Source organism: Anopheles marshallii, chromosome 2 (assembly GCF_943734725.1).
Source record: "Anopheles marshallii chromosome 2, idAnoMarsDA_429_01, whole genome shotgun sequence".
NCBI classification, from domain to species: Eukaryota; Metazoa; Arthropoda; class Insecta; order Diptera; family Culicidae; genus Anopheles; species Anopheles marshallii.
The window spans coordinates 70,016,561-70,036,901 of NC_071326.1; the positions used below are offsets into that span (position 1 = coordinate 70,016,561).

Here is a 20,341-nt window from a genome sequence, read left to right on the forward strand (position 1 = left end):
ACCTGCTCGCTAGCCAACCAGTGGACCAGAGATCTGGACGATACGGTGTCCCAAGAGTGTGCATCTTGTGCATCGTTTCCAACCTTGGAGAATAAAAAAATAACTCCGGCAGCTACCGCAATAAATTGAAAACAGATTTTATTGCTACACCGTATACCGTGTATTGGATGCTTTCATTTGCACGCGCCGCGAAAGTGTTGCGGACGAGGCAAACATAATTAAGTGAAATGATTCCTGCCCAGCGACTGCAAAACACCGAACCTATCGGACGGGACTTGGCCAACCGCTACAATGTAACCCACCTCGATAGCATCTGTTTTGCGGTCGTACTACAACAATTCCTGCACCGGCGGTGGCCCCGGCACGTGTAGAGTGTTGTGCCGGGTGGGCTTCCACTATATTCCAGTTGCCAACGGAAATTTTAGAGCACCACACCCCAACACTGCACCTCAAATCCCAAAGCGCTGTCTCGTACCGGCAAACAGCAAAGCAAACAGATAAAGAGTCACTAAATTAGTGGCCAGTAGGAAAGGTGGGTGCAAAGCGTTGCGGCGTAAAGGAGCACATTAAAAGCATAAGCTACCGCGCGAAGGAATAGTTATCTACCGTGCGCACTGCCGGAAACCCGGAGCATAGCTTTTCCGGGCGTGAAGAAACTAACACGAGAAACAGCCAACCATGAAGTCTGCCATCCTGTATCCGTACGGTCCGCTGCGCGCTAATGGTTGCTGCCGGATGCTGCACGCCAAACATTTGGCACTAACGAGCGCCATCTACACCCTGGTAAGTGTGGGAATTGTTTCTCTATTTTATTTCGACATTATTTTTTTTTTTTTCGTTTCGTTTTGTGTCGGGAAATGCTTTTCCTTTTGCCCTCGCGGCCCTACTGTCCGTCGCCGTGCCTGTTTTCCAGCTAATTAAACATCGACGGCCCTTGGGCGAAATGGTGGAAGAAAGTAGAAATGAAACAAGAAGCTACGCCTGCTGGGAGGGAAAGATGTCAGCCATACTGTGTGGCCCACGTTGCGGAAGTGCAACGAATAACGAGATATTAAGTGAGCACCACGTGCTTGCTAACAGCTCGTTACCGGCTTCCAGTAACTTGTCCTTCCTAATGGGGCTTTAGCAATTTCGCGCGATATATTGGAACTTCTTGAAGCTTTATGTGACATCTATTGAAAGTGGCTAATTGCTGCTGCCTGTCATGATGTCCACCTTCAACTTGCGCACAAGTCGATCGGTAACTCCAAAGACACACCATTAAACTTTTGTCCTTACGGAAGACTAGGCGCCAATTCGTTTGATGTCTAGTGCGGAATTACTAAAAGCGTAACATGAAAGTATCTCTGTAACATCTTCAAATTGAAGAAGTGCACCTGTGAAGAACCTCATTAAATTAGATCCATTATAATTGCTTCTAAATGTACCCTAAAACCATACCGACGAATTCCAAGCACCAAATATTCCGAGCTGCCATATAAATCCCCAAGAAGATGGACTACCCATTTCCGGTTAACTCTCGTTTACTCCTTTCACTGCACGAAGCGAATTCACCGAATAGCGCCACGGTTTCGCAGAACCGGAAGGGCCACCCGTACACAGGTGGTGAAACACTCTGTTGACTCTGGAGATACCAATTTATTTTCCGGCCTGCTGACTGGAGCATGATTGAGTGCGAATTAAAGCCCCTTAACGGTGGCCATTATGCGAAAGATTAGGTAAATTGCATCGGATAGCTATGCCAGACATGTGGGTGGATGTGTGCGTGTGTGGATATGCATGTGTGGAGCGATTTCTCCCCATACACCCGTGTGATACATAACAATGTTATTGGGAATTTTTTCGCTTTGATACTAGTAGGCATTGAGTGTAATCTTTTCTTTTCTCTCTCTCTCTCTCTCTCTCTCTCTCTCTCTCTCTCTCTCGCTATCGCCCTCTTTTCCGACATCTTTCTATGATCTGCTTACCCATCCTGGCAGAATATTTCCATCCTGGTTGTGCTGCTATACTCGTGGCGCATCAGCGTAAACGTCAAAAAGTACGGCGACCTGGAGGATGTGTACTACGGTAAGTGCGTATTCTCGCTTAACTTCACCATCGGTATCCAATTATTCGGTTTCCTCTAATCGAGCTTTCCGTGCGTACCGGTCTCGTATCGCTCCAGGTGTACAGATAGCCTACTTCGCCATCATCGGTACGCAATGTTCGATGATCCTGCTCAGTGTGGTGCTTATTTTCGGAATCTATCGGGTAAGTAGATGTCTTTTTTTTTGTTGCGGGAATTCGTCCATTCCAGCGTGAGCTCGCGGTTTCGGACTCACTGACTCCTCATCCTTCCCGTCCACCGTTCGTCGCCGCACAACAGGAAAATATAGGTCTGGTCGTACCGTGGATAATCGGATTTATCACCTTCATGGCACTGGAAGCGGTCGCAATGGTATACTCGAACGTTCTGCGAGATCACGTGAACCGGCAGTTTGATTCGCTCTGCAAGGCGGAGGTAGCATTCTTCATATCGAGAGCTGTCATCAACGTAAGTAGACATCGAGACGGGCGGCGTTGGCAGCTCGGTATGTTCGGAACGCACATCCCTTTTTTTCCACCTGTGTTCACAGATAATGGCCATGTGGGCGGTAACACGGTTCTATAATCTGTTGCGTGCGGGCGTTACCTGGAAGGGACCGGAGCTGATCGAGCTATGACACAACTCGAACGAGACGGAAAAGACGCTAGCGTCCTTCCGCGAAGAGACCCACCTGATCGTGCGGATACCGTGCGATGGTACCGACGCCGAGCTGGAGCCGGGCCGGGCAGCGGTCTGCGACGACGACAACGGGGACGATGCGACGACGGACACGGATGACAATATGATCGGCCGTGGGGGCGGCCGTGGCCAGAAGGGTACCTATCAACCCATTAGCCGTGGGCTGTACCGTTGGCCGGGCGATGAGGAAGACGAACCGGAGGATGCGAAGAGTGCCGGGAGTGGAAGCGACGAGGACGATTCACTGCTCGTTGCGTACGACAGCAATTCGGTTGCGTCCGTTTGACAATATCGCAAGCTCCTGCGGTACGCCACGGCAGAGTTGCAGCGGCAGGCGGACAGTGCCGTGCTGCTGTTCATGATAATATTTTTTATCGAGGTGTATGCGCAGATATTCATATTTTTCTAACCAACTACGCGTGTACCGCAGGACCGCTTTGCAAAGGCGTGCCGCCTTGGAGGATAATAAAGGAGAGTGGACAAGTGTTAACGGATGTTTATTTACCCACGGGGAGCGACAAGCTCTTCATGCAAAAGAAAATACAAATATAACCCACGGAAAGGGACAGTTTGCTATAAAAAAGGGCAGGAGGTGGAAAACGGATTAGTTTTCTGCCAAAAAAAAAACAACTACAAACGGTTCGAGTACGGGCGACGGAAGCGGAATTGTTAAACAGGATAAAGCTGTAGCTGTAAGATGTTGTGAAACTGTTGAGCTGAACATAAAATACTTTAAAAAAAAACACACACACACACACACACACACACACACAGATGTTAATGTAGAGAGCGAACCGTTGTCGAAGCATGTAAATAATTTACTAGGGAAAGGGAACCGTACCATACAACTATCATGTTAGCGAATATGTTTAAACGCGTTGAAACAGTGCAAAACCATTCCCATGAGTAATGAAGTAAAACAAATGAATAAAGTCCTAAAAGGTAGGAAGGAACCAAAGGCACCTTCAAAAACACGAAACAATAAATGTGCTGCTGCGCAGCGATGATGATAATTGAGGAAGGTATACATTTTATTTACAACTGGATATCGGTATGTAAACATCCGAATTATTCTCGACCACTGCAATCAGCTGATTCGATTTTTAAACTTTTACATACTTTCTAATAAATTGAAATACGGTAACGGTTCTAAGAATTTACATCCTTTACATTGTGTCTCATACCGGCACCATTCACGTGTCGCACGAACATAAACGTTGCTGCAACTTTCCAACATCTCCCACCATCCTTCGATGGAGCAACTTTCGAGCAGTGTGGAGAATAGAAAGTTCTATCGCCAAGAACCACTAAGTTATATGCTGCAATCAGCACAATAGCAAGACAACGTAACGTGACATTCTTTTGCTTTCGCTTTGTTGATCGCACAAATGGGAATAGTACAAGGGTATGGGCCAGAGACACAGTGGATTAAAACTACTTACGAGAATAGTGTGTTTATTTACTTCAATAGTATGTTTAGTATTTTCTTGTTACTTTACACTTAAATCAATTCTAATTATTTTACTGAATTCGATTGTAAATATTCAATCATTGTATAAGGGATGTATAGCAGGGATGCTCAACACTTCAGAAGGCTATAGTGCTTCTTTAGTGCTGCAACAGCGAATGTATTGGATAATTTGTTGGGGAAGGAGATTCGAAGATTTGTAGAATATATGAAACGTCGCTCTTTCTTTTATACTTTTATACTTTCTTATACTACGTTAAATTCACTAGAGCCAATGTGTCAACTTGAGTGCCCTTTAACAACCTTTTCTACTCCATCTCAACGTGCACGATGCTTTGCTAACACATTTTACTGATCACTTTGAGTGAGTTTATAGTCTTCATTATGAGTTGTATTTTATGAGTTAAATAACTCAATCAAGATTCTTTAACTTATTTACCAGTAAGTTACTTAACGGCACCAACTCTAGTTTCGGTAAGTGGGCAAATCAAAGGACAACATATATAGCTACATAACAGATCATAGATCACATAGTAGATCCGTTATGATCTCTAACATATCTTAGTGAAGATTCGAATTGACTCACCCGGTAATGAGATTTAACACCACTCAGGAAGCTGAGGTAGCTCATGACTGATTGTAATCGATGATTTGACAGACATGTTCCATCGGATCGTTAAATCTGTTGTTCACAAAAATATGGTAACCACTATCGAAATTCGGGGTTCAGGCCAACTGGGCAGAATATTCTACGTTCTTGCATTAGTACAAAACATCAGTATTGCATGCAACGAAATTGAAACTCAATCATGGATCCAAAAACATTTCTCCAAAATTTGATGCATTACCTTCTGAATGCAATTACAAACTTTATGCAAACTTTCAACCGACAAGTTATTTCGCCTCTAAGGCGAATGTTAGTAGCTAGCCAGATGCGCTGCACGGCTAATAAGAGTTTGCTACCGACCCATACGTCAGAACGATAAGAGTGCCCGTACTCCTTTCACGAAACCATTCATCGTTGAAAACATCGACATGTACCGGTGTGAACACGACGGTTCGCAACACAAATCCCCATTAGCACGTTGGCGGGCAGCTTTTGCCGGGCAGCCTCAGCAGCTAAGCCGATAAGGAGGTCGTAATTTAACAAACGCTGCTACTGCATACTAATAACGACAAACGACGAGTAATGCCCGGATTTGGTCCTTGTCCGAATTTTAGGGTGCCCATGCCCAGCGCCCATGTGCAGCAGAGCGCTTCTGTGCATTGTGCGCCTGTTGCCTGTTGCAAACGATAAAATATAGCTCTCCAACTGTTATGTACTGCGCGGTGATGGAAGGAAACAAGTATAGAGTGCCGGTACCGAGAGAGACCCATGCTGAACACTGCTGGACCCGGTGGAATGTACTGGACCGCAACCGAGTGGGCTAGTTTCCGAATTGAATTACGCAGCTACATTGGTTTTTGGACGGTGATTGTTTGCCCAGCTTGTGTCCGATTTGCCCTACCATCGTTGGACCACGAACACGGGCGGACGAGCTCATGTTCTGTGTTCAGGGGATTTTTGAACAAAGAACCACCAACCACAGCATGAAAGGTTCAATCGTGGCTAGGGTTAGTGGTGTTGGGTGGCATGGTGTTATTTAAATATGTGCACGGCGGCAACGGACAGTGCAATCTGACGTAGTGCCATGCTTCGCAAGCTCGATTGCAGCGTTTCTTAGAAATCCCCCGCCCCAAATTTCCAGTCGCTGTTTGGGGAACTGATAGCTGACCGGTGTAGCCGAAGTTACTGCTTTCGGTCCGAACGATGCAAGAAAAGTACACAAAGCATCCTATCCGTCTTGGACAATCTGGCGAGAATAATCGTGTCTGCAATTGAGCGATAGAATTGCATTGAAGGGTTCAACGCAAGGATTAGGCCTCCCTAGAGCTTGGACGAAGCTATGCAATCTCGTTTTCCTTTCTTTTTCTTTCGATAGCCCATAATACCCAACAGTAACTGGTGCGGCAAAGGTTTGCAAATAATTTCAACCCCATTTCGAGTCTCCAACAGCTCCAACATGATTGTGAAGGTTCTGGATGCAAGGTGGTTATGCACACATTTTATTGCACGTCAAACAAGATTAAGCGAAGCCTTTAGCTTTCCAAACATAATGTACAGATTGTAATGCATACAAACCTGGCACCCCGAATCATGGTTGATGCTTTGCAAAGACTACCCAAAACCGTTTGCCAGGAAATATTACACGAATCGAGTGATTCGAGTTGATAGTGTGAACGATTCGTCTGCACAAGATTAGCTTGTATAAATTGCCAACAGAGGGCGCTGTTCCCATCGATGATAGAGTGATAGCGATAGAGCTAGGCAATCCCGAGCGAATAATTCTTCGGTAAGTAGCCATGACTGAGAGACGTATTATGTTTAACCGGTTTAGTAAATTTTCAACTATATAATTCTTATAATAAATTGACAGCCGACAATGAAATTTTCTTAGAAAATTTTATCGAATATTGTAGGAAAGGAAGATGCATATTGCGGAATAAGATAATGCTTTTATTCCCTATTAACTTTCTCTTTACTATAGCTTATTGTTTGCATACGCTTAAGGCTGCGAGCATTATATCAACAGTATTCAAATATGCCATTTGATACCAATCATGGTGGTAACTATTACCAAAATGACCAAAAATAAATTTTACTATTTTTTTCTCTGGAGATTTTCATTTTGTTTTATTTTTACTTTTTATCAACTCTTTCGATCCAAATACAGTTGATGGTCGGGCGCAGCACACTGTCAACAGGCGATGCCAATTTATATTATAATTTCATCAGCACCATACGCAAAACCCCATCTGCCACATTCCCAGCGTGAAGAACTTCCTGGACCAAAACTGAGAAGTGTAACAAAAAAAAAAGGCAAATAAATAAATTGCACAAAGTGAAAGCAGTCAGCAAACCCTTTTTTCTCCACTGCCGTTGAAACCAACCAAACAAAGATCAACTTTCCTACCGTCCACACCAACGACCAGCATCGAATCCGACACCGGGCGGTTTTTTGGTTTGATGTCGAAGGCAAATGTGACTGCAGCTGCCAACCGGCCGCATTTCCATTTTTCAACGATAACAAATGAATGCAGGCAGTTTCGTACACCCGAAAGCCATTTCAAGGGTTTTCTTCCGCATTCATTTTTCTTGTGCCTCTTTTAATGGACATGTGCGAATTTGGAAGCGACACCGGTACCACGTAATGAAACGATGTGAGCTGCACGTTTCTGACCGCGCTTAACCGCATCTTCTCGAGCAAACGAAATTCGTTAAAAAGCTTTAGCTAATCAGCAGCGCAGAAGGAAATGTTCTACGCGTTTCTGCTTGAAGGCAACACCACGCATATATGCATTCACAATATGTTGAAACACTTCAGCGACGTATAGGCGCTCGCACATTCAAGTTGCATGGGTGCTTTTTAAAGTTGAATTTGCTATAGACCAGTGCCCTTCATGGGGCTTGTTGCTTACTCGCTCGAGTTGAAGAACTTTGCACATGGAAGACAAAAAAAAAACGCCAACGCCTTTTTACACCTGTGCGTGGGGCTATTACGTTCCGCCATGCAACGACACCCAACCACACCACCAAGAAACAACACAAACACATTGCCCGGCCACTTCACAACACCACGACATCTCCGACCGCAAGAAATGCGAAGGCACCGCAGAAAAATGAACAAGAACGCTAGGTTAGCTCGCAGCAGCACTTTGACGAGTGTCTCGTGAAGCCCGGGAGTGGCCTCCCATCATTAACAAGCCGCCACAAGCCACTGAGTGCGCGTTCTTTCCATCACACAAAAGGAAACAAACCCAGTTGGATGAAATACAGTAAAATCCACTTCCTTGGCTGGAAGTTTCTTCTTTCATCCAGGATGAAAGAACTTACCGCAACGAACGGGGTCCCCGAGACCCGGGGCGCACGGATGCGTCCAGTGGAGGGTGTTGTTTTAAAGCAAAACAAACTTTGTCATCACATTTGCCCATCTCGGGGAGATGTCGGGCATCAAATTGCTACGATGGCATGGTAGGATGGTAGAGACTAAAAGCTACTTGAACACAGTATGGCCGGAACATTCAGCAGTATGATTGGCGCTCAAGATCGACTCTCGGGTTGAAAGGTAAGAGTTGAAAGGTCATTTAGTTTTTGTCGCTTCGCTCTACTTACATGACGGCCGGTTCTCCGTCTTCTCGCTCACCGGCATCAACAACGCATTGCCTTTGCCAACACAGCTAATCTTCGGTAAAGCTGCAGCAGGAAGTTCATGGGCCAGCATGTGCATTACCGACAAACCACAAGACTAGAGAGTTAGAGCCGTTCACGTCCAACGGCACCTCGGGGACCTCGAAACCGGTTTCGTATTTCTAAGATTGGATTTCAATTTTCACCACAACGTAAAACAACTTTACCGTTTACACCGGCGCTTCTGCTCCGTGGTGGAGGACACGCAGAAGTTTTTGCAATTTCATCCAAGGAAAGTTCAACCCCGATGACTTTGCGGGTGGATGAGTATGATAGGTTTTCTTGAGAAGGCACGAATAAATAAATTTATCCCTCGGTAAACTGCAGTTAACTTTATTACCCGTCCTGGAGCCTGGGCTGGGACGTTGAAGCACTGTATAGGTTTCCCGTCGTCGCCAGAAACTCGATTACCCACCCAACATCAGGATGATGACCAGCTGGAACTGATGTTCGAATGGCAACAAATCAATCTGTGTTTCTCGGCATACTACCCTCCTTAAAGTGATATCACCCAAATCCCCCGGTACCCTTTCCACCCGCCCATCCCCCTCTCCACCACACTTTCTCCTCTTTCATCGGTCGGGCTTAAATGTCTATCATTCGCAGAAGGCCCTGAGGCGTATAGCACTAAATCATCCAGAAAAAATGGCCCAACACGTGACCAGCGCTTAATGTTGACATAACCACGTTTTGCTTACACACTCCTGTTGTGAGGGATGACCGATGAAGAATGTTTTGCGCTTCGGTAAAATAACAATAAACAAAAAGCTCATTTCCCGTGTGAAGAGGCTCATGTGTTGGTAGGTATGTGCAGTGTAAGTTATGTCAGTCTTAAGTAATAAGTTTCTTGTGCGCCAAAAACAAGGGTCCAAACAAACATAATTTCACACCAGCAACACAGCCACATAAAAAACAGCTTACTTTGATTTGTTTGAAAGTTCATTATGAAGGGTCTAAATACAGTGCGTTACATAATTATACGATTACATATTTTTTCTTTAGCAAAAATTAAAAAAAATTATAAAAATATTGTCATATGAAGCAACAAATTATTTTAAACTACAAGTTATATTTTATTAGTGATGCGTGCTGCGTGCGTGCGTAAACACTCCAAATATTTTACTTAATCAACAGCAATAATAAAAAAGCAAGAAACTAAGCGTTAATTCTTTAGTTTGTATCGATTAGTACTTTTACTTTTACTAGGTTAGTAGTAGTATGGGACTACGCAAACAGATACATATTAAGAAGATGTCTTAAGATGACAGATACATATAATGAAGAATGAGGGTTTTTTTTAACATTATGCCAAAATAAATTTGGAACACTGTAGTGCGGCAGAGAAAACACCGAAATTCGAAACAAATGAAACAATATATGAACTTTTTTTTATATTCTTGGTGGTGCTACAACCACGAAGGTCTGTAGTCTTGATTTGTGCTTATTTGCAGTAGGATCTTCTCTGCAGCAGATCTACCTGTAGTTTGTTGTTGTTTTTTTTAATTTTCAAATATATTCACAAACCTAGAAAGAACCTTTCATTGAAAGGGTTTGTAAAACTTTGTTTAATGTTTACGAAAGATTACACCTCCTGTAAAAAATATGTTATAAAAAAACTCTGTATTATATAGAGTTATACATCTCTTTGAAATTTTTGTTAAGCTCTAAAAACTATAGTTCATATTATTACGTCACACGCTGTTAGTTATAACTAAGCCACCAAACACCAAAACAAACCAACTCCCAACGGTGTAATAAATCTGGCTTTACCTTTCTTGGTTTTGCAATACGAAAATTTCGCATACCACTGTGTATTTGATGATGGGGTCACTAAATAGGTTCACTAGTACTGAGAGAGGTCCGCACCTTCCCATCAGTAGCGCCATCTAGCGTGTTTCCATAGCAACCGTAAATCACCTTCGCTAATCTCCGTTGAAGCACGCGGCGTTGGGAATAATGCTTCGTTGGCAATTGTCCCACTATTTGGAACGTGAAACGGCTCCACGTGGCGTTCGTGTCCATTTTCCGGTGTGTTGTTTCAGTTAAAACGAACGCAGACCGTACCAATCCATACCGTGTGCCGTACCTGGTACAGGCTTTAGGTCATCTACGTGCAGGTATACAGCGATCACTATCGATAGATGGAAGCCAAGCAGGAAAACCATCAATGGGGACCGCCATTTGTCCATTTCGTTTTGGCAAACATTTAGGTCAAACTTCCGTAAGCAAACCGGCGGTAGCGTAGTCCGTTCGTTGCCCATCAGGTACCACAGTTCCAGCGCAAACGTGCCGAGATGGAGCCAAATGTACGACCAGAGTAGAAACGTTCGATACTAGAGTGGGTGGAAACGGAAGGAACAGGAGCAGGTTGGTAACACAGTATCACTTAAATAGGTCGTCGAGTCAGCATCCGTTAACGTTGGCTGGCTTCACGTTTTTTTTTAACCTCCCCCTTATAACACACTCACACTAACCGTTAGCAAACCAACGATCGCTGCCAGATTCGAGTAGATGGTTAGCAGCGACACGGCCAGGGCAAAATTGATTCGCAAATACTTCGGAATGTGCCACAGTGGACGCCATTCCAGCCGCTGGTCCCAGCCGGCCTGTGTCAGCACTGCATACACCGACAGCACCTGCAAAAACCGGAATCAAACCGGGAGACGATGAAACAAAAAGCGTGAAAGATATTACAAACACCAACGTTGAGGTTATGGGGCTTTTTCGGTGGGTAATATCCGCCCGTGGCCCGTGACCACAGCGGCCAGCACACCACCCCGTCTACAGTGTGCTGTCATCAATAGCGACTCAAAATACACAACCGTTTCGATGGCGTTGATGAGCAGAGCGTACCGGTGAAGGTACGGTGCATACCGCACCAGGTAACCGTGCAGCTGGTGCAGGAATTCGGCAACGTACGGCGAGCTGTCCACCGGCAACGGTACACGCTGATTGGGAAAAGTTTGAAATGGCACGTTTTTGTCCGCAACGGTCGCCGGCTGCGTTGGCCAAAGACAAAAACAGTCAAACATTGTTTGCCCTGCTGCCTGTTGGTACCGTGTGATGCGGAGGGGTGTGTGGTCCACTGGCGAGAAATTTACGGGTTTCCAAACACGAACGCCAACTTTGTGGCCTGTGGTACGGTGATGATGTTCGAAAGGTTCGTAGCACTACTTGCTACCATGATAATGATGGCAGTACTGCACCTCTTCGGCGGTACACCACAACCGTTTCTCATGGCACACTGTGACGCTGGCGCTGAGTCATGCGAAACTGTTCCACTTGCTGTCATATTTAAATAGTGGTTGGTTTTTACTTGTAACGACACAACTTTCGATAACCATTCCGTTAACTTGCATACTGCAATAACAAGAAAGCTTTATTTTAATGTCATATCAGAAAAAATATGATAAACCGGCCGGTATCAGTGAGCTTTCCAGCCCAGTGCTACTGGTAGTGGTTTCCAGTCGAGTAGTTGTGTCAGTTTCCGCTACAACTAAACTACTGGCCGTTGGATAATTGTCCACTTCGTTAACGGTTTGAGTGGATGATTTAATTACTTTTGGCGACTGTGTCGATTCCAGTACCGTTGTTCTATCTCTAAGCGAAGCCTCAAGACCCTCCATCCGTTCCAGCAAGCTCAATACTTTGTAAATTATGTTGTCCAAGTACGTTAAGGCACTCTCGAGTGCTTGCACTGCAGATTTAAATGATTGTTCCAATGACGCGAACGTTTGAGCTGTCTCCGTCACTTCTGAATTCGACGTTGACGAAAGTGTATTTCCAATTTGAAGTTCTGTCGATGAATGTCTGGAAGGTGTTTCAGTAATTGCTTTGCGTTTCTTGTCCATCAGCACGAACTGCGGGTATTCATCGTTAGTGCATAGTTGTAACTGTGCGTTAAAATGAGTGCCAGCGCCACACCGATTTTGTTGAAATCTAGAATGTAAAGTAACGCCATCTTAATATCTCCATCATACTCCAATTAAGCGCTCGCCTTACCTTCCATTGTAGTACGTGTAGTATATGGCACGGTCTACGACATCGCCATACCTTTGTTTCGTATCACAAACCAACTCAACTCTGTCGGCCGTTGTGTCGGTCTTTGCAACTGCATCCAATAAACTACGCAACAATGGGAAAGAACCTCCGTGGCAGATATTTTCCGAATCATCATAATTCGGCAACATCAAAACACCTCTCACACCAAGGTTGCGGGCTTGATGGACACGTTTCCGTACCGTTTCCTCGTTATCGTACACGATCGCACCATTTCCCGAAAATAAGGAACACGATGGACGTTTGCTGGATGCATGAGAACCACACTTTGATTGCCTCTCCTGTAACAGTTCGCAAACCTGACCATAGGCGAGCACTCCAACGTGACTGCGTTGAAGCGATCGGGATACTCGATAATTGCTGGGATTGAACACAATTCCAACCGTCAGCACGCTTAGCACGATCTTCTCCGCCCGTAATCCGTCATGCAGTAGACGGGTGATGAATTCTGTTCCATATTCGCGCAGCATAAACTCCGCTTTGCTGCGGTTCACTAGCTCATCCTCCAGCATGTTCACGCCAACCACACTGACCAAATCCAGATGATCGTTGAACGAATTGAGAAGCGCTTTCGAGCTCCCCATCGTATGGCATCCGATCGTGGTGCTGATCGTGTACTTGTCGCTTAACACCGAGTGCAGTCGCCGTAGAAACTGGGCATACCGAAGCTGCTCGTAGTAGTCGAGCAGTGCGATATCGTAGTCCAGATCAACACCGTCCAGCACGTTGTCGCGCAGCACAATGTGGATTCGTTCGCTGAGTTTCTGATGTACCGAAAGGGTGGTCACGTTGAAGGGAAGAACTATCGTAAGCAGCACATCGGCCGATGGGTTACTCTGCTTGATGGTGTCTATTCGGGAAAGTTCTGAAAGAGTATACCTAATCAACTATTATGTTCATGTTGTATAAGGCAGCATCTACTTACCCTCACGCGTCAGGACGGTTGATTTATCGATATCAAATGTTACGCTATTCACTATAAACATGTTACACGAACAAAGCTCCTTTGCTAATGCTGTCCCAATCGGTAACTGTAGTTGAATCTGGCAGATAATATCCAACCGTTCCATCGCTCCACATGCAACCAACTGTAGCAACACCAGCACCATCATCCTTGGCCCCATGGTCTCCGACACGATGTATCGTTATTCCGTCTCGGGTGAAGCATTCTGGCAGTGGTTGCTTTTATATGCACCTAGCAACGACCCGAGAAGCTTCGATATCACACACTGATCCTAAACACGTTCCCTACGCCATCTATGATACATCGATCGCTCCGTGCAGCATGCCCGTATCACTCCCAGCCCCGGGACGGCACGACACGATAGAAATCCACAAACTTTCACTCACCAATCCATCATCCATCGTGGTGTGTTGAGATGGCCACGTGCGAAGTGGAGAAAAGCAAATCGAAAGGCTTCTTATCTGGGGAGCAAGTGTTATCTCAGCTGCTCGGAACTTGAGACATATTGGCCGGTCAGATGGTTACAGCAGTCAACCATCAACCAGATCAACCAGATTGCGATTGTCAGACGTTATGTGATTTAGAAATCTAATAAACGTTCGACTGTTATTCCGTGTGTTATTCTTTAACCTCGTGGTCCCTCGTCCACCCCCAGGCAAATGGTCAGAGAAAATATTTAAGTCCAGTATTTTCTTGCCAAGCGAAGCACCACATAAAGTCCCCAGACGTCAAGTGTCAATGAAACCCCTCGAAAGCTAACGTTTATCTACGGAATGTCCCACCAATACTTGCAACAAATTCTCATAAATCTTACCGGTGGATCGAGACAAGAAGTCCACTTACACGAAATGGAATGCTTCTCGTGGCATACATTTCTTTTTCTCCAATCGATCCAATCTTTTATAACGCCGTACATTCTTTGTGTCTTTAGCGCAATCGTTTATCCCTTTTTATTTTGTCCTTAATGAAATGAAAGCGTTTCATGAATATTAAAACTCGTTCTCGTGCGTCTCCCTTTGGCGGAATGGGAAAAAAAGTATTGATATCGCCGTATGAAAGCACGTAAGCTCATCTGTAGAGATGCATGACGCCTTTGAGATGGCTTATAATCAATTAAACGAATTAATTATGTGCATCGCATCCCATTTGGTGAAATAATCTCTTACGCAAAATGTTGGTTGGTCTGTTGGATGGGTTTCATTGCTAGTTTCAACCACAAGGTTAGAGCGAAAATTGATTAACCGACCGATTAAGAATTAAGATATTTTATACATTGATGGAGTTATAAAGCTACGAGCTTTGTTTACAAAGTTCTTTTAATTTACAAAGATTAATCTTCATAAAAGATACGAAACTATTAAACTATTTTATTATTCAACACTTAATATAGCTTATTGAGGCATTATAAGACTAAAGGTAGGATTGGTGCAAGTGTAACGGTTGGAACTGTAACAGGTACCGTTGGAATTGTAACGGGTACCGTTGGAATTGTAACGGGTATCGTTGGAATTGTAACGGGTATCGTTGGAATTGTAACGGGTATCGTTGGAATTGTAACGGGTATCGTTGGAATTGTAACAGGAAGCGTTGGTATAGTTATCGTAGGAATTGTGACGGGAAGTGTGGGCAACGTCACAGGTGGTACCGTCACACCAGGTAGTGATCCTGTTTTTTCATAAAAAAAGAGAAAAGAATTGTTTACTAAAGACAACTATATCACAATATCAATGATAAAAGAATTATCCGTTCATGTGAGAATGTTTCGATGGAGAGTACGTAAGTGAAACCCCTAGCGCCAGAATAACACACTAGGCCCAGAACGATAGGTATGTGCGTGAGTGAAACACCTACCGAGTAGACTTTGCAGCAATCCCGTAACGGTTTGCAATACACCACCCAAGCCGGCTAGGTTTGCCTGAAGATCGGCCACAACATTGACGGCTGGTGGTAGAAGGGAGGGAAGCGTTACCGGAAGCGAGGGAAGATTCACCGGCAGTGCTCCCAGCGCTGGTAACAGTGTTTGTATCAAGCTCAGTACCACCGGTAGTACACCGCCAAGAACACCGAGATTGGCCTGCAGATCGGTCACAATGTTCACCAGACTCGCAGGTAAGTTCAGCAAGGGCAAGGCACCCAGCAGCGACGGGAGCAATGCTGCATTCGTCGGAAAAATCATCGAAATGAGAAGAAAAAAAAAAGTAACGCATTAGTAACACTGTTCATCTAACGCCGGGGAGGGAACGCAACATGAAAAAAGCGTTCTACCCATAGCACCTACCAAGCAATAGCGGCAGTAAGGTAAGAAGGGCCGGCAATAAACCATTCAGCAGTTCCAGAGTTGCTTGAAGCGAGACGGACACCAACGGACCACCCTGGCTCGGAAGTGTTATACCGGGCAGCGTTACTGCCGGGAGTGTAGGTATCGTAACGGAGGGAAGCGTTACGATGGTCGGTAAAGTTATCGGAGGAATAGTAATAGTAGGCAAGGTTAGTATCGTCGGTAGCGTTACTGGTGGAACCGTTGTGGTGGGTAACGTTACTGGTGGCAGTGTAATTGGACAAGCTGCACCCAACAATACTTTAGTAGAGGGATGAAATGGAACGTGAATCAAACATATAACTTATATAGATACATCAGTATGATATCACTTGAAAAACATACCAAACAGACTTTGCAGTAGAGAGAACAAAACAATTAACAGCTGCTGCAGCGTACCGGTGTTCGGTTGAAGTCCACAGATTTGACCTGCTCCAATGCCTATCGACGAAGTCGATCCACCTTTCAGTAAAAAGAGTTATTTTTAGCAGGTTGATTTCAGTTTTTAAGATTTACTATCGCAACATACCCAACAGTCCCTGCACGGCTTGACTAACAACCTGCAGCAGATTAGGGACCACACCGGTTAACCCACCGGCCACACCATTAAGCCCAACTGGAAGTGAAATTCCTCCGCTTCCTGTTCCTCCTCCTTTGAGGGAAAAGAAAATGGTGAATAAAACTATACTGCTCCGCTTATTTTCCATATTCTAACCTACCCAGCAAACCTTGTGCCGCTTGGCTGACGACTTGCAGCAGACCGGGCAGCACACCGTTGTTTGTGCCTAGCAGTATGTTCGTACCCGGAACTCCTTGCAACAGTGTTGTACTGCCTCCACCGCCTGCAAAAACATTAAAACCCTAAAGCTCAGTGGTAATGCAAGAAGAAGAGCGGGTTCAACACCTACCCAAAAGCCCCTGCGCCGCTTGATTCACGACTTGCAGAAGCGTTGGCACAACGCCAGCATTCTGTAACTGGCCTAACAGGCCGCTTGTAATGGGCGGCAACGTTACAGTTGGTACGGTTACCCCGATTGGTAGTGTTTGACCACCTTTGTTAGTTTATGTAGAAAAAACAACATAGTCATTAGCAAAGTGATCGGGAAAATTCTGCAGGGTGTTGTGCTGCAGTTGTAGAGCTGCATTGCTTACCCGTACCCAACAAACCGACCAATGCTTGGCTGACTACAGCTAATAACTCCGGCACTACGCCGATGCTTTGCAGCTGTCCTAGTAGTACTTGAATATTGTTTAATGTCAACGGGTTTGTATTCGTCGGTGTACAGAGCGGCGAAACGGTAGTACATGGTGTGTTGTTGTTTCCTTCACGTGCGTTCATAAGATCGTTTGTATTATTTAAATGCGCAGGGCTTTTTTAACGGATAGTTCTGTTACGGTACAGAATAGGAAGTATGATGAAGAAGGCAGATCGGAAAGGTTTCACCTACCGAGAAAACTTAGGAACAGTTGACTGATCAGTTGCACCAGCAACGACAAGGCACCATCGCTTTGCTGAGGAGAACAGTTACATGGGCAACAGATTGGTGGCGGTGCTGCAGTTACAGGTGGTATCGTAATCGGAACTATGGGTGGTGTAATTACGGTTGGTACCGTGCACACAGCTGGAGCGGTTGATCGATCTACCAACAATCCTTGCAAATCGAAAAAAGCAACAACATATCAACGGTAACAAATGAGATTTGTACTTACATGAGGTAATTATGTACGAGTCCTGTACATCCACAGATACTATCAAGTGTGATTAGTTAGAGGCAAAAATAAGGAAAATGAAGCGTAAAAGTATAGACTAAAGAATGAAAACGAAAGCGATAGTGTCTAAGAGCTTTATTTAACAGAAAAGTTTGCAGCAAGTAGCCAACAGATACAATGGATTAGGAAAAAAAAATCACGATGAAAGTAACGATGTTGACAACATCCTTGAGGTGGCGTTAAATACTAGTCCCAGTTTCTCCGTGAACCAATGAACTATAAACCGAGAGCAAGATTACCAGCTCCACCTCCAGCTCCCTGGAGAATTCCTAAAACATTTGCCATTCCACCACCGGCTCCACCGAGACTAAGACCCGGAGTACCCCCACCACCTCCCGATGTGGTGCCACCACCTGTCGACGGGGTGCCACCACCTCCCGACGAGCTGCCGCTCAAAGAACCCAGCAAATTTTTCACAATATTGCCAAGCAATTTCAATATTTCATTGATAAGGTTTGTTTGTTCCCCCATGCTAGTCATTCCACCCATTGTGTTGTTCATCGTGTTCTGTCCGTTAAGAACAAGATTAAGGAGCTTGTTCAGCTCGTCCACAATATTTTTAATGAGGGGCGTAATGTTCACCAACGCCGCACGGAGCTCCCCAAAGGTGTTATCCAGCCCAAGGTCTATAAGCAATTGAACCAATTGCGAAAATTGATCACTACCGGTTAATATCAGTGTGATGTTCTTCAGCACATCGCAGCAGCAATCGGAGTTCTGAGTGTTGTTGCCACCACCGTTGTTCCCGCCACCATTATCGAAGATTGAACAGTTTAAGTTTGGTACCGGAAATGGCACGGGGTATGGGATTGGTACGTATCCGTTTGGTAGGCCTCCACATACTGAGCACGTCGTGCTGTTGCAGTTCACCTTCATAAACGGCTCGCAGCTACTCTTGCAGAGGTCGAACGAGTGTCCAACTGGGCAATGGTGAGTAGTTTTGCTATACATTGAAATTAAATGCCAATATTTTTTTTTTAATCACTGGTCAAACATATTAAAACCTCCTTCTACTTACAATCCGTTGTCGCAACTGTAGTATTGCCCGCAGTCGCGTGTATCACGTACGTATCCATTGAAGTTGCACTCAGCATTCGAGCATAGACGATCCAGTACCTTGCGGAACAGTGGGAATGGGCCCTCGCCGCAAACATTGTTCACATCGTCACGATCAAGTTCCACGATCGCTCCGAACAGGTTGTGATGTTCGATTTGGTTCAGCATCTCGTTTAGCGAGTAGTCGTTGTTCAGCGGACAGCTGATCGTAGAAGGATAGGGAGTCGCCAGTAGTATACGATGCCTGGCCAAACCGTACATCAGTGCATTCGTGAGCATCGAAGGCTGTACGAGAAGGAATATAAGACAAAACGCTTTCACTGCAACAGAGATCTTTAACGCCAGTGGTATAGTCCTACCTGTTCGGCATGATTGATCGTCACGTAATCGACCATTCGGTTGAACGATTCGACGAGCCTTGGTTCCGGCTGACAGCTGCTCATAGTCACCATGATCACGTAGGTGTTGCCCAGGAAGCTGCGCAGCTGCTCTAAGAACTCGGCGTACGTTTGCTGCGTGACGCGAGCCTGAACCGGATCACACTGTAGATCCAATCCCTTGAATTCACTCTTCTGCAACTGTCGACGAATCGTCTCGACCAGTGTGTCTCGTCCCTTGGCCGTCTGGATCATGTTACCGAAGTACTCGCAGGTCGAACCACCATACAGTGAGAACAATCGATTGCGGCGGTCGCTAGTATGCATGTTAAATCCGCTTCCATCTGTGTTCTGTGTGCTCTCGACCGGATGTATCTCGTATAAACACTCCTTAAGCATTTGACTATTACCGATCGTTAATGGATCGCGCACACGGCATATGACACCACACTTCTTCGCCTCACATGGCACTAGGATACACTGCGCCACTACTATCGCCACCAACCACCAGCAAATGTGATCCTTAACTAAACACCACACCATCTTGCAGTACTTAAACTGTTAATTCCGTTGCACTATTTGTCGCAGAATCTCCACTAACGGCAACAGCATTCAACTGCCTTCAGGTGCCTATCCTTATACCGTGAAACTACTGCACACTACCGCTTCTTAACACAGTCTGTCCAGTTGTTTAACACACTGCTACCGTCTTATATAACCCTTCTGCCAAGGACGCGATCTCGAAACCCGTGCCCGATAGTGGCGTGTGATGGCGATTCATTGTGTAGCGTCTTATCGTTGGACAGTTACAACTACAACTCCTGCAAAAAGCTGCAAATTTTCACGCAATGCGCTACTCGCACGGTTGCATATTTGAGATAAGCTTCATAAAGTTGACAGCTGAAGAGGTAGCCACCTAGAGTGATTCGTGTGTTTGTAGAGAAGCACTGTGACGAGGGGCCCAAAATACTACTCCAGTGCGTACTTAAACTAAGGAAAGAGATGGAAAGTAACGGATGGAGAGAGCGACATGGGGGATTGTTTTCATGCTTCTGCTTCAGTTTCGCTTACAACGCACGGCGTCGATAGTGGGGACGTGACCTAGCGGTCTCCTCTATCCTGACATTCCATGCGCTTAATGCTTTAAGTCTTCATTGTCCACTAGTCAGTTGAGTTAAGCGACATCAAATAAAAGCGATTTAAACAGTAAATAGAATAAAAAAACAATCTCAATTTCCGTATATGGATTCGTGATGCATTACGACCATGCCACTGAAT

The 20,341-nt window shown here is 45.2% G+C and overlaps 2 protein-coding genes across 2 annotated transcripts; one reads left to right on the plus strand and one right to left on the minus strand.

Moving 5' to 3' along the window:
- Positions 1-678: 678 nt before the first annotated feature.
- On the plus strand, positions 679-2,799 carry LOC128706895 (uncharacterized). Its single transcript, XM_053801838.1, has 5 exons — positions 679-783; positions 1,980-2,067; positions 2,165-2,250; positions 2,366-2,533; positions 2,616-2,799. The coding sequence occupies exons 1-5, from the start codon at positions 679-681 to the stop codon at positions 2,700-2,702; spliced, it is 534 nt and encodes a 177-aa protein (XP_053657813.1). The 3' UTR covers positions 2,703-2,799.
- A 7,763-nt stretch (positions 2,800-10,562) lies between these two features.
- Positions 10,563-11,552, minus strand: LOC128718490 (uncharacterized). The gene is made up of 3 exons (XM_053812112.1): positions 11,343-11,552; positions 10,995-11,156; positions 10,563-10,853 (listed from the first exon to the last, which is right to left on the minus strand). The coding sequence occupies exons 1-3, from the start codon at positions 11,550-11,552 to the stop codon at positions 10,563-10,565; spliced, it is 663 nt and encodes a 220-aa protein (XP_053668087.1).
- Positions 11,553-20,341: the final 8,789 nt, after the last annotated feature.